General features: G+C 44.0%; 1 protein-coding gene across 3 annotated transcripts in view; it reads left to right on the forward strand.

Annotated features, from left to right (window-relative positions):
* USO1 (USO1 vesicle transport factor) overlaps positions 1-14,102 on the forward strand; it is a 51,657-nt gene continuing 37,555 nt past the window's right edge. Inside the window, exons 1-5 of one of the 3 annotated variants that reach the window (XM_083709166.1) lie at positions 1-288; positions 4,217-4,303; positions 4,426-4,490; positions 5,240-5,319; positions 13,985-14,085. In XM_083709166.1, the coding sequence (XP_083565292.1) occupies positions 223-288; positions 4,217-4,303; positions 4,426-4,490; positions 5,240-5,319; positions 13,985-14,085 (399 nt within the window). In that variant the 5' untranslated portion in view covers positions 1-222. Of the gene's footprint in view, positions 289-4,216; positions 4,304-4,425; positions 4,491-5,239; positions 5,320-12,274; positions 12,547-12,644; positions 14,086-14,102 lie in introns of those variants that run through there. The other 2 variants (XM_083709167.1, XM_083709168.1) reach the window with 2 other exon arrangements.

The raw sequence follows: 14,102 nt of genomic DNA on the forward strand, positions 1-14,102 counted from the left end.
ACAAGTTTCCTCTCTCTAGGGTGGCTACCTTTGTGCCCGACACCGGAAGTTCAGGCGGGGTGTCTCTCCGGCGCCTCTCTCCGTAGGATGGCTACCTTTGTGCCACGTCTTGGCGCAGGCGCACTGGCGGCGCTGCTGGCTGCTGACGGGAGCTGACGCGGCCCGAGGAGAGAAGCCGCGGCCTAGTGAGCCTGGCGAGGCGGGGAAGGCCGGCCGGGGAAGATGAACTTCTTGCGGGGCGTCATGGGCGGCCAGAGCTCCGGGCCCCAGCCCTCCGGATTCGAGACGGTGAGTTCGCTTAGGTCCCCCCCGGCGGCGGCGACGCGTGTCGCCCTTCCCCGGCGAAGTCCCTTCCTTGGGACGCCCGGTTGCCTGACGGCCGGCTCCCTTTTCCACTCGCCCTTCCTCACCGCTCATCACGTCATTGGATCTGATTCACACGTTACGTGTAACACGCGTGTTTTGGGCTTGCGTGTACACAGCCTGTTTGTCACTATGCTTTTCAATGTGGTTTTTAATAACAGTGATTCTCGGGGGAAGGGCGGTATGCAGGCTTGATATATGGCGATGGTGTTATTATTTTATTTCTGTATTGGGCCGATGAACATCTTGTTGTTGTTTAGTTGTTTAGTCTCAAGAGTCTCCTCCAGCACCAGAATCCAAAAGCATCAATTCTTCTGCGATCAGCCTTCTTTATGGTCCAGCTCTCACTTCCATACATCACTACTGGGAAAACCATAGCTTTAACTATACGGACCTTACATCCGTTCTTTTTCATGTGTTCTTATGCTGTGAGCCAGCCTGCGATCTTCGGGTGGAAGGCAGTATGCAAATTAAATAAATAATGTCACTTTGCCATTTATGAACCGCTGTTTGACCTCATCTGCTTTTTCAGACTTGTTTTCCCACCCACTGTCATGTCCACTTAGTTGACATGAAGTATATTTGTGGTCTGTATACTTAACCAGGCCTATCTATTTAATAAGAGAGAGTTTTGGTAGCTACATCTTTGCTAGCTCTACGCTTCAGTCTGCTAAAATGCTTTCTCTGTCAGTACAGTCATACCTCGGGATAAATGTGCTTCAAGTTAAATATTTTTGGGAGCGCACTACTTTCGGGTTTTGCCACGTGCGCGTGCGCATGCGCATACGCATACGCGGGTTGTGTTTACATCAGGATGCGAACAGAGCGCAACCCACCCAAAAATATTTAACTTGAAGCACATTTATCCCGAGGTATGACTGTACTGACATAACTTGAATACAAAATACCAGACTGACTTCTTGTACATTGCTGTGTAACTTGTTTGTGGGAGTTTGGATTTATGTCACACTATAAATGAGGGTTTAGTAACCTGTGATTCTGCGTATGATGCACACCCAGCACATTTCAGATGTACATCAAATATGATACCAATAACTCCCCAAGAAGTAGTACAATCGAAAAATGGGGGGGGGGTTCCCTATAAAAAGGTCAACAACTTTCAGATTTTCCTAAAAAAAAAAAAGCTGAACAATTAAAAGCTCAACAAGTTTTGGGTGTCCTGGTTTTTACTTTTTGAAATATAGCAACCCTGCTGTTGGATGATTTGTGAAAGATTTCTGTTTCCCAGTTGTTTAACAACAGTGTGGTTTCCATACTTGCAAAGGAGACAAAGTCATTACAGTAGGGCCACAGATTTTTCGTTGCCCAAGAGCTCTCACCCTTAGCATCTTAGCTTGTTCAGTTCTTCACCATGTTTCAGACCAGGTGAGTATTTCTCAACTGCAAGAATTTCCTTTCCATTCAGAGCTATATGAAAGTTATCTCAGTGCAGAGGCTTCAATAAAAGATGATGTTTTGTGGCCTTTGATCGCACTGAAGAGTCAAAGGAGAAACTAACTCCCTGTATTTTCTGAGTGTTCCCAGTATGTATCACTTTGTTTCTCAGATATGCTGCCAGGAAAGTAGCCACTGCTTTGCTGTGCTAAAAACTTTTGAGAGATTATATGCATCTTCATGTTGAGTACTAAACAAAAACCTATTGTCTGCAATTAATAGAGTGTGTGGGTGTAGGTCTTAACTTGTTTCACTGAAAAATCAACTGTTTGAGACGTTGGTGTGTACTGTGTATATGCACATACATACATACACACACAGGAACGCGGGTGGAGCTGTGGTCTAAACCACTGAGCCTCTTGGGCTTGCCAATCGGAAGGTCGGCGGTTCGAATCCCTGCAACGGGGTGAGCTCCCGTTGCTCAGTCCCTGCTCCTGCCCACCTAGCAGTTCGAAAGCACACCAGTGCCAGTAGATAAATAGGTATCGCTCCGGCAGGAAGGTAAACGGCATTTCTGTGCGCTGCTCTGGTTCGCCAGAAGCGGCTTAGTCATGCTGGCCACATGACCCGGAAGCTGTACGCTGGCTCCCTCGGCCAATAAAGCGAGATGAGCGCTGCAACCCCAGAGTCGGTCACGACTGGACCTAACGGTCAGGGGTACCTTTACATACACACACATGGGCATAACTTGGGTAATCAAGCTATATTATTAATAAGCATAACAGGAAAGCACCTGAAGGAGTGAAAATACTTTGTAGAAATATATGCTTCTAATATCTTAAAAATAAAAAACTTGTAGTCTTCCTTGGTTCTTGATCTGCATCATCTTTTCATTTGGCACATGCTGTTGAGTAGTTGATGCTTTAACAAAACAAGTGAGTCTTGGCACGCGCAAGTTCAAAATTCATTGTTTTAAAAAAATATTTGGATGTAAGGTAAAGGTACCCCTGACCGTTAGGACCAGTCGCGGACGACTCTGGGGTTGCGCGCTCATCTCGCTCTATAGGCCGAGGGAGCTGGCGTTTGTCTGCAGACATGCTGGTCACATGACCTGCTTCCAGGTCATGTGGCCAGCATGACGTAAGCCGCTTCTGGCGAACCAGAGCAGCGTACGGAAGCACCGCTTACCTTCCTGCTGGAGCAGTACCTATTTATTATCTAATTGCACTTTTGACGTGCTTTCAAACTGCTAGGTGGGCAGGAGCTGGGACCAAACAATGGGAGCTCACCCCGTCACGGGGATTCGAACCACCAACCTTCTGGTCGGCAAGCCCTAGGCTCTGTGGTTTAGACCACAGTGCTACCCACATCTTGCATGTGGGTTAAGCATTCCTAACTATAATTCTAGGTTTGCTCCTTTTTTCCAGAGTCTACTGGTAGTAATCAGCTATGTTTTACTCAGAAATTAATGGGTCTAACTTGGCCATGGTCATGCATTCAGTGGGTCAGCTCTCAGTCCAACTTAGTTGAATGCCACCCTGTGGTGGTGGGGAAGGGTTGTAGCTGTATTTTTGGTTTTTTTACTGTATTTTTTGTTTCTATGGAAGCCGCCCAGAGTGGCTGGGGAGGCCCAGCCAGATGGGCGGGGTATAAATAATAATAATAATAATAATAATAATAATAATAATTATTATTATTATTAGCACAGTGGTAGGGAAGATGTTATGGATACAGAAAGTTCCAGGAGTCAGATTTTTGCATTTCCAGGAAAGGCTGAGGTTGTTGTTGTTTAGTCGTTTAGTCGTGTCCGACTCTTCGTGACCCCATGGACCAGAGAACGCCAGGCACTCCTGTCTTCCACTGCCTCCCGCAGTTTGGTCAAACTCATGTTAGTAGTTTCAAGAACACTATCCAACCATCTCGTCCTTTGTCGTCCCCTTCTCCTTGTGCCCTCCATCTTTCCCAGCATCAGGGTCTTTTCCAGGGAGTCTTCTGTTCTCATGAGGTGGCCAAAGTATCGGAGCCTCAGCTTCACAATCTGTCCTTCCAGTGAGCACTCAGGGTTGATTTCCTTCAGTATGGAGAGGTTTGATCTTCTTGCAGTCCATGGGACTCTCAAGAGTCTCCTCCAGCACCATAATTCAAAAGCATCAATTCTTCGGCGATCAGCCTTCTTTATGGTCCAGCTCTCACTTCCATACATCACTACTGGGAAAACCATAGCTTTAACTATACGAACCTTTGTTGGCAAGGTGATGTCTCTATTTCTGAGGACTCCTGCCTGAAACTGACCACGGTCCGACCTTGATACTTGCTTTTGCATGAGGCTGATGGAACAGTTTGAGCTTCAACTCGGGTAAAGTTTTAGCGGTGGAACAGATCAAAGATGAAGTGAGGAGAAGATGTTTACAAGCAACAGAGAACTTTTTGAAATATTTCCATTTTATTTCTCTTATAGATTCAGAAATTATGTGATAGAGTAGCATCTTCAACCTTACTTGATGATCGCAGGGATGCTGTACGTGCACTAAAATCTCTTTCAAAGGTATGTATGTTTTGTCCCTTACATGACATTTCAATTGTGTATGACAGCTAATAGTACTTGGTGGCAATTTGAGAGTTCTGTAATTTTCTTTTAGTTGTTACTTCTGTTCTTCAATTTCACAGAAATATCGCCTGGAAGTGGGGGTTCAAGCTATGTCTCATCTTATCCATGTTCTCCAGACAGATCGGTAAGCATCTTACGGAAAATCTAAAAGTATCCAAGCAACTGTTCCGCATTAGTCACTTTTTCTGTCGTGTAGCATGAGCTGCAATTGAATTCAAATTAATGTGAAAATGATGAAATTGCACGGGTTTTTAAATAAGAACACATTTACCAAAAGCCAAAACATCAATTTGTTTTCAGTTAACCTCAGCAAGTCCAAAAAGCTTTTAAAAATATCAGTTTTGTATTTGAAAAGATGAAGAGCAATAATGGCTAATAAGACCGGGGTAGGCAACCTAAGGCCTGGGGGCCGGATGCGGCCCAATCGCCTTCTCAGTTCGGCCCACGGACAGTCCAGGAATCAGCGTGTTTTTACATGAGTAGAATGTGTCCTTTTATTTTAAAAGCATCTCTGGGTTATTTGTGGGGCCTGCCTGTTGTTTTTACATGAGTAGAATGTGTGCTTTTATTTAAAATGCTTAGGAATTCGTTTGTTATTATTTTTTTCAAAATATAGTCTGGCCCACCACATGGTCTGAGGGATGGTGGACTGGCCTATGACTGAAAAAGGTTGCTGACCCCTGAATAAGACAGTCACAGCCCCATAAGAGATACCATATTTGGATCTTTGCAGCCTTACATCAATGCTACAGCCTTTTATTTTACTGCTGCTAATTAGGCCACTTTTACTATTTGTGTGGATGATTTTATTTTTATTTTTTGGAGTGTTAGTGTTGCTTTTCATTTAGTGAGAGATTGTGCTTGTATTCACAGTTCAGATTCCGAAATAATTGGCTATGCTTTGGATACGCTCTACAATATCATTTCGAATGATTTGGAAGAGGAAGAACAAGGTATACACTTGCTTTTTTATATTAGCTTCTTAACAACTAGATGAATAAGCATGCCCCATTTTTGGGTTATCTAGGGCTCAGTAAACTTGTCAGAACACATATGCCCACTTTCTGAATACTTGAAGTAAGCAGGACAATGAATGCTCTTTCCATCCGTATGGTAAAACCAGCAGCTGCTTGGTTGCAGCTGTTGGATTTGTAGCAACACTCTGTGGAGCACTGTAAAGTTACTGATCTTCAGACAGAAGGACACAGATTTAGCTGACCTGATCATTTCAGAAGTCAGTGAAGGACTTTTCTCAAAAGGAAATGAGAGCCCTTCATAGGTTACACAAATAAGAGGAAGACAGAAGGAAACAAGTGACTTGAACCACAGGAGTTTTTTTTGCTTGTAATTGTGGAGTAGAGTTTGCAGATCTCTCCCAAGGTCACATTCCTGAGATCCAAATGATGGCTCGTTATGAATGAGATTATGAGTTTCTCCACTAAAGAAGTGGGAAAACAGGAGTTGCAAATGCTACTGCTTCCTCTCACAGTTTGCTAAGATCTAGGGATTGCATTAAGATCTAGGGATTGCATTAACATGTGACAGGGCCAAATGTGGCCACCCACTCTTCTGTACCTTGTCCCTATCTATCGTTCAGAGCCTTTGGTCATGTTCTTAGTGCTAACGCACTGAGAACTACTGTACTTCCCAAGACCTGTACTAGGTGCCAGGTTAAAAAGGTAAAGGTAAAGGACCCCTGACAGTTAAGTCCAGTCGCAGACGACTCTGGGGTTGTGGCGCTCATCTCGCTTTACAGGCCAAGGGAGCCAGTGTTTGTCCGCAGACAGTTTTTCCAGGTCATGTGGCCAGCATGACTAAGCCACTTCTGGCACAGGGGAGCACCAAAACCAGATCAGCGCAAGGAAATGCCGTTTACCTTCCTGCCAGAGCGGTACCTATTTATCTGCTTGCACTTTTTGGCATGCTTTCAAACTGCTAGGTTGGCAGGAGCTGGGACCAAGCAACGGGAGCTCACCCCATCGCGGGATTCAAACCGCCGACCTTCTGATTGGCAAGCCCCAGAGTCTCAGTGGTTTAGACCACAGCGTCACCCACGTCCCTTACAGATGCCAGGTTACACACCACCAAATATTTTTCATGTCCCTGCTGATTCTCCAGATGTGTACAAGTACAACAGCTTATGGCAAGCATAGGCAAACTCTGCCCCCCAGATGTTTGGGACTACAATTCCCATCATCCCTGACCACTGGTCCTGTTAGCTAGGGATGATGGGAATTGTAGTCCCAATCATCTGGAGGGCCGGAGTTTGCCTATGCCTGGTTTATGGGCTGACTTGGGCAGGAGGAGCAACTCTGGAGGATCACGAGTTCTTGCAGGACTTTTAATCCTTTTCCTGATGAGTTGGAGGTCAGCTAGATTTTGTGAGAAGCTGTACAAAGTTTACAAACTAAAACTAAGAAAATCATGATGAAAATAGCTATACAGAGCTTCTTATATTTTACGTGAATTCAAGATAGAAATGTTTGCAGGTAGTTTTCTAGAATATTTCATTTAATGTTGAATAATGGAATGTGATTGACAGAATTTTCAATTCAGCCTTGCACTGTATAGACATATTTGAATGTGCCAAAATATTTACTTGCATGAGTATATCTTGCTGGTTCTGGTATTGATTCTTCACAAGTAATTTTCTGAATTTTTAGCTAATAGGTTCTGAAATGTAAACCGAGGAAGGAATGTTGAGAATACTTTCTACCGTATTTTTCGCACCATAGGACGCACTTTTTCCCCTCAAAATGAAGGGGAAATGTGTGTGCGTCCTATGGTGCGAATGCAGGCTTTCGCTGAAGCCTGGAGAGCGAGAGGGGTCGGTGCGCACCGACCCCTCTAGCTCTCAAGGCTTCAGGAGAGCCCCACCGCCAGCCCCACAAGCTCGGGGGACAGCGGGGAGGCGGAACGCCGCCATCCCGCTGTCCCCCAACTTGGTTAGAAGGGGGGGGGAATAATTTTTCCCCCTTTATTTCCTCCCAAAAAAACTGGGTGCGCCCTATGGTCCGGTGCGCCCTATGGTGCGAAAAATACGGTATATTATGCGAGCAGATGATAATTTGCTAAATGCTTAAAATTGAATTTGGCTTTAAACCACCAGGATGCCTTACAAAACAATAAGAGAAAGAAGGGACATAGGCAAACCAGAGGATTCAGTTACGTTACAGTTATATACTACCCAGATTGGAATGATAACTTTTACAGGCAATCCAGAGAGGGAAGAAACAAGGGGCAGTTGCCCCCAGTTAGGCCAATTTTGGAGAGGGCTATGCCAGCATATTCACCATCAGGAGGGCTGTCTCCTCACTCTTGATGGCGAATATGCTTTGATGACAGTTGGCATCCCATGGGAGGCGGGGAGAACAGGGACACACCTGTTTCTTTAGAGAGTGTAGAAACATCAAGGTTTAGGGAGGACAAGATTGTGGAGTCTTAACTGGGCCTCCAGAGGATGTTTTTAACTACATTTGTTTAGGGGAGCCTGAGTTAAACTAATCAAGTAACCACTGTAGTGAGCATTGATCTGTAGTTCTTCCTTTTGAAATCAATTTTATGCCATTAACCGATCTTTTGTGCCGTACTAAATTGAAATCTGCTTCATTTTTGAATCTTTCTCTCTTCTTGTCTGCCTTTACAGATGATTCTGAAGGTAAAGCAACCTGAATTTATATTAGCATGGTGTGTCTTTAGCCATAGTTCTAAGCATTAACTGACTCACAGCACCATTAATCGGTTTTTAAAAGGATACTGTGTAGACTTTTGCAAGTGTTTTAGCCTTCTCTTCTTAACACTTTTAAATTTTGCATCTGTTTTGGCCCCTTTCATGTCAAAGGGGAGCCATGTGACTGCTCAAATTGATAATTGATGGAGAGAAATGTGTCTTGTAACGTTAGATACTGAATTAAAATACCTGAAATACTTTTCCATTTGTTACTAAGATTGCTGAGTTCATTATGAAGGGGACAATATGAACACCCAGTGTTCAGAAATAATTGCTGAATTGCAAATATTTTATAGCAATTGAAGTTCAAAAGTGTATTTTTTGCAGTGTCCTTTTTAAACAACGCTGTGTAGATGAGCATGCATTTTAACAGCCCTTTGATTCCAAGGTCCACTTGGAATCATGTTGCAAGGCATCTTCTGTAATAAAAACTTTTATATCAAATGGCTAATCTTAAAATACTTCATTGCAATACTGTACTAATGATGTCGAATACATTGTAACCTGGTTAATAGCATAATATTGATATGCATATGAGGCTTTCTTGCTATTAACATATTATTTTGCCTGTATCTTTTCCTGGATTTTCTCGTCAGTTTATTTTAACATTTTGGAAGATAAGGAATATAATGTTGGAATATGGCATTGGCATATTGGTTGGGTTTTAGCCAGTGCTAGTCCTACTCAGAGTAGACCCACTGAAGTTACTTTACATGACTAGCTTAGGTTGATTTCACTGGGTCTATCCGTGTGTAGAACTTGATTGGCTACAGCCCACTGGATTTGATGTCAACTTTGATGATCAGTGTCCTCAAAGCTGGGGAAAAATTGATGGCATCGAGGAATTTTAACTTTCAGATTGGTGTGTCCAGTGAGACAAATGGACAAAATTGCATGCTTCCATTGGCTGTGGCTGCCAATACTGTCTTCATTCTTCTCCTCCTGTGGCAGCCCCTTCCTGGCTTTTCCCTAACCGTTACTCCTACAAACAGAGTGGTGGAGTGGAGCAGATTGAAGAGAGGCTTGCCCTTCAAAGAAGGGTTATGGCTAGCAGGAAAGAAGATTTGCCTGAGGAATAGAGGTTAAAAGGAGCTAGAGGGGATAAGGAGGAAAATAGGATGACGGCTCCTCCTGAACCTGGTGCGACTTAGAAGAGCAGAAGATGGGACTTCAGGGGAACAGAGTCTGCCTTACAAGTCTCAAAGTGAACTAGGTAGAGATGTAAAAAGGTAAAGGGACCCCTGACCATTATGTGCAGTCGTGACCGACTCTGGGGTTGCGGTGCTCATCTCGCTTTATTGGCTGAAGGAGCCGGCGTACAGTTTCCGGGTCATGTGGCCAGCATGACTAAGCCGCTTCTGGCGAACCAGAGCAGCGCACAGAAATGCCGTTTACCTTCCCGCCATAGTGGTACCTATTTATCTACTTGCACTCTGACATGCTTTCAAACTGCTAGGTTGGCAGGAGAGGTAGAGATGTAGCCCAGCAAAAAATAAGGAAGTAGAGACACAGGGCAAGCCAAAAGGGAGAGGTCCACTTTCTTAACTCCTGGAACGCCTATCTCTGAAGTTGCCATTGGAAGACCAAAGTCCTGCAACTAGACAAGAAGGCAATAGCTAACAAGAGGACTGAAAAAAGCTACTGCTTGAGGGAGAAGTACATACTGCTTGAAGTAAATGTGAGGAGAATCAGAAGTTACAGGGTTAAACAGTTCTGAGTGACGTCTGACGTGTGGCTATGTTCACAGAGGGGAGTGTTTCTCTGTGTGTCTTTCTTCTTTCGTTTCTGCCGAGAAGCAGAGAGGATGCCGGGAATTTACGATGTTATTCTACTCATTAAAGGCTATTGGAGATAAGAGAAAAGCCTGCCTTGCAGTCTGAGTTATTACCCACACAAGCAACAGCTTTCCCCGCTGTGTAAACTCTGCTAAGAGGGCCAAAGAGGCTGGAAGAGGTTTTTACCAGCACGGACAGCAGTGACGCAGCTAAGAGTGCCGGGCGCCATCTTGGCCCCATAGTAAATACGCAGTCTAGAAGTATACAACTTACCTATAACAACCTGCAAGAAGAAATAAAAGCCCTCAACACTTCAGACTCGATTCTCAGGTGTGCTGGCTGGGAGCCAGTGGGCCTGGTCTTCATAATTCCTATGTATAAATTCTGAATGCCTTATTTGGAAAGGTTACACCAGCCTTCTCTGATTCTGTACCATTTGTTGTTGTTGTTTAGTCATTTAGTCGTGTCCGATTCTTCGTGACCCCATGGACTCAAGCACGCCAGGCACTCCTGTCTTCCACTGCCTCCCACAGTTTGGTCAAACTCATGCTGGTAGCTCCGAGAACACTGTCCAACCATCTCGTCCTGTCGTCCCCTTCTCCTTGTGCCCTCCATCTTTCCCAACATCAGGGTCTTTTCCAGGGAGTCTTCTGTTCTCATGAGCTGGCCAAAGTCTTGGAGCCTCAGCTTCAGGATCTGTCCTTCCAGTGAGCACTCAGGGCTGATTTCCTCCAGAATGGAGAGGTTTGATCTTCTTGCAGTCCATGGGACTCTCCAGAGTCTCCTCCAGCACCAGAATTCAAAAGCATCAATTCTTCGGCGATCAGCCTTCTTTATGGTCCAGCTCTCACTTCCATACATCACTACTGGGAAAACCATGGCTTTAACTATACGGACCTTTGTCGGCAAGGTGATGTCTCTGCTTTTTAAGATGCTGTCTAGGTTTGTCATTGCTTTTCTCCCAAGAAGCAGGCGTCTTTTAATTTTTTGACTGCTGTCACCATCTGCAGTGATCATGGAGCCCAAGAATTACACGTGGTCAAAATGGATACGTTCTCCTTCCGTATTGAAGATCATGCTGCTGTTTCTTCTCCATTGAGAATGAAGAATTAGCTGACCCAAATGGGAAGTTGTGACTAGGACAGGCCACAAGTATAGCATTGTCCAAACTGCATAAAATATTTGGGCTTAGTTTAATGATATGTTACAGCTGAACCAAGCCATTCTGTCATTGGTGTACACTCGCTTATGGAGGACTGTCCCCACCAGGCTTTTATGGTACAAAACTCACTATTTTCTTTTCATAGCAAGATACACATGGAATGGGATATGGTTAAAGTCAAAGGAGTCTTGGATTCTTCTTCAAGTAGCAGAGCAAGAGTATATAGCTCAGTGAACCACAGGAGCTAATAAATGGGCAGTTTTTCTTGCACCTGTTTATTACAATACACAAGACAATGTTTCTCCGATGCTTCAAGAATAAAGGAAGTTCTACAAATTGGGAATGTTCTTTACTCATGAACATGTATTCAAAATGTGAATCCTATGGCACATAGGATATCACTTCTGTATGGTAGTTGCTTCTTCACATGGCGTCCCACGTGCGTGTTTTGTGCCTGCACGGTGCAACAGTTGGAATCTGGGCAATGAAACCCTTTGGCAGCAGGCCTGTCCCCAGCCACAGGTCAGATCATGGTTGCTACAGTGGTAGCATTGTCAGAACTTTCTCTTCATTTTGAGCTTTTTTTAAAAAAAACTTCCCCTCTTTTTTATTTAAGCTTTCTCTCTTCAATTTTGCATTTTACTTTACCTTGGTACCATGTGCCTGCTGTGATAATAAGTTCCCCGTTTGGTCAGATCACAGCTGTTATCATTTCTTTCTGGGGTGGTGGATAAAGGTAAAGGGACCCCTGGCCATTAGATCCAGTCATGGCCGACTCTGGGGTTGCGGCGCTCATCTCGCTTTACTGGCCGAGGGAGCCGGCGTACAGCTTCCGGGTCATGTGACCAGCATGAATAAGCCGCTTCTGGTGAACCAGAGCAGCACACAGAAACACCGTTTACCTTCCTGCTGGAGTGGTACCTATTTATCTACTTGTACTCTGACGTGCTTTCGAACGGCTAGGTTGGCAGGAGCAGGGACCAAGCAACAGGAGCTCACCCCGTTGCTGGGATTCGAACCCCCAACCTTCTGATCGGCAAGTCCTAGGCTCTGTGGTTTAACCCACAGTGCCACCTGCGTCCCACTGGGGTGGTGGATACTTGCCACAAATTCATGAGACAGGCATGTTTCGCTAGTGTTGGGCAATGCTATGGGAGCAGGCCCTCTCTCTAGTAGACACTACCTAAGTGAATGTGCCCTGTTTTTGCATCACTGTTTTTACTACTGACAATTGAGGCAGTAATCTTGGCCTGTCTGGCCATTTTACAAGCTCCCAGGCCAGTTGTGGGTGCCATGGCATTGTCCCCTGAGGTTCTGCACCTGTGTCTTTGATATAGAAATGCTTGTTTCATTTTGTGAATTCCAGAAGCCAGCCTTCCTTTTACAGTCGTACCTTGGTTGTCAAACACCTTGGTACTCAGATGTTTTGGCTCCTGAACGCCGCAAACGCCGCAAACCCGGAAGTGAGTTTTCTGGTTTGTGAACGTTTTTCATAAGCTAAACATCCGGTGCAGCTTATAATAATAATAATAATTATTATTATTATTTATTTATACCCCACCCATCTGGCTGGGCTTCCCCAGCCACTCTGGGCGGCTTCCAAAAAAATAGCTTCCAAACCGGGAAGCTCCTGCAGCCAATCGGAAGCTGCGCCTTGGTTTTTAAACCGTTCTGGGAGTCAGATGGACTCCCGGAACGGATTAAGTTCAACAACTAAGGTACAAGTATGTTCATTTTTTCTCTCTGAATTTTTTAAAAAAGGAACTGTTCCAAGATAGGCTAGATTTTCATACTTCACTGCAGGGAACTGTACGTGTGATCTCATATTAAAGGTATCATCCTTTGAGTATGGTTCTGCTTTGAGCATGAATATGCATTTCTATCATATCTGCCGTGTAAAGCATTGCACATCTCGAATAATTGTGTTTGTCATGAACATGCAATTATTAACGCATTGCCTCTGAGGAAGCAAAGTGGAGGTCTCAGATTTTCTTTCTGCATGTCACACCACTGAATACATATGCTATTTATAAAGTTTTTGGGGAATAATGTAGAAAATAAATGACTGGGGTGGTCAAAAAACAAAGCTCTTATCAGGGTGAGATAAACCAGGCATGTCCAAAGTCCGTTTCGGGGGCTTAATGTGGACTGCTGATCAATTTAATCTGGCCCCTGTGGCAGTATATGTCCTGGTGCAAAATCCTAAAAGCTCAACAACTTCAGTCCTAAGAAATTGGGCCCTCTTTGAAAATTGTTTGGGCAACCCTGTAAAGAGTTCAAAGTGAATAAATAATACTAGCTAAATGTGCCAAGTACATTGCTAAACAAAACACTTGACCTCTTAGAGGCCTTTTTCTTGATGTGAGCTTCAGGAAGAACTCCCCCTGCTGCCACCTGATGTGAGATTCTCCCAAATTTGCTGTCAGTGGTGGGTCAGACAGCAGACTCCTACAAGCTATGTTTCTAGCAGATTTGCTAACAGGGGATGAAGGCTTGGAGCAAATATGCTTTGGATTCATAAATAGACGCAACATATGCCACAGTAGTAATATTGCCATGGTTGATGCCTTATTCCTAAATACCCATATGGTTTTTTTTTAAAGTTTTTTTTAATGTTTTCAAAGAGCAGGCCCAGTGAAATTAATGTGAACATCTGGAAGGATAGCTGGGATAGAAATACTTCTATTAAATAATGAACAATTTATTGGTAAATATAGCTCTCTCTTGACTGGTTGTCTTCAGCATTTTTCAGCAAGTCCACGTTAACTTTCACGCCTGAAGTTGTGAAATGTTCTAGTGCACATTAAATATGTTCCGTAACATTGATAATCTGGTGGATCACAATTATTTCTTAAGCTGCATTTTTTATTACATTTACTCAAATAGTACTTGTTGGCATTTACGGAGCTGATTGGAGCTTTGCTGTAATTGAACCTTTGTTAATGTTACAGAAGAAAATTCACAGAAACAAACAGAAGACCTTGGAAGTCAATTTACAGAGGTTTTCATTAAACAGCAAGACAATATCACTCTTCTGCTGACCTATTTGGAGGTGAGAACTGTTACTCT

This window comes from Podarcis gaigeae, assembly GCF_964106915.1.
Source record: "Podarcis gaigeae genome assembly, chromosome: 13".
In the NCBI taxonomy this organism is placed as follows: Eukaryota; Metazoa; Chordata; class Lepidosauria; order Squamata; family Lacertidae; genus Podarcis; species Podarcis gaigeae.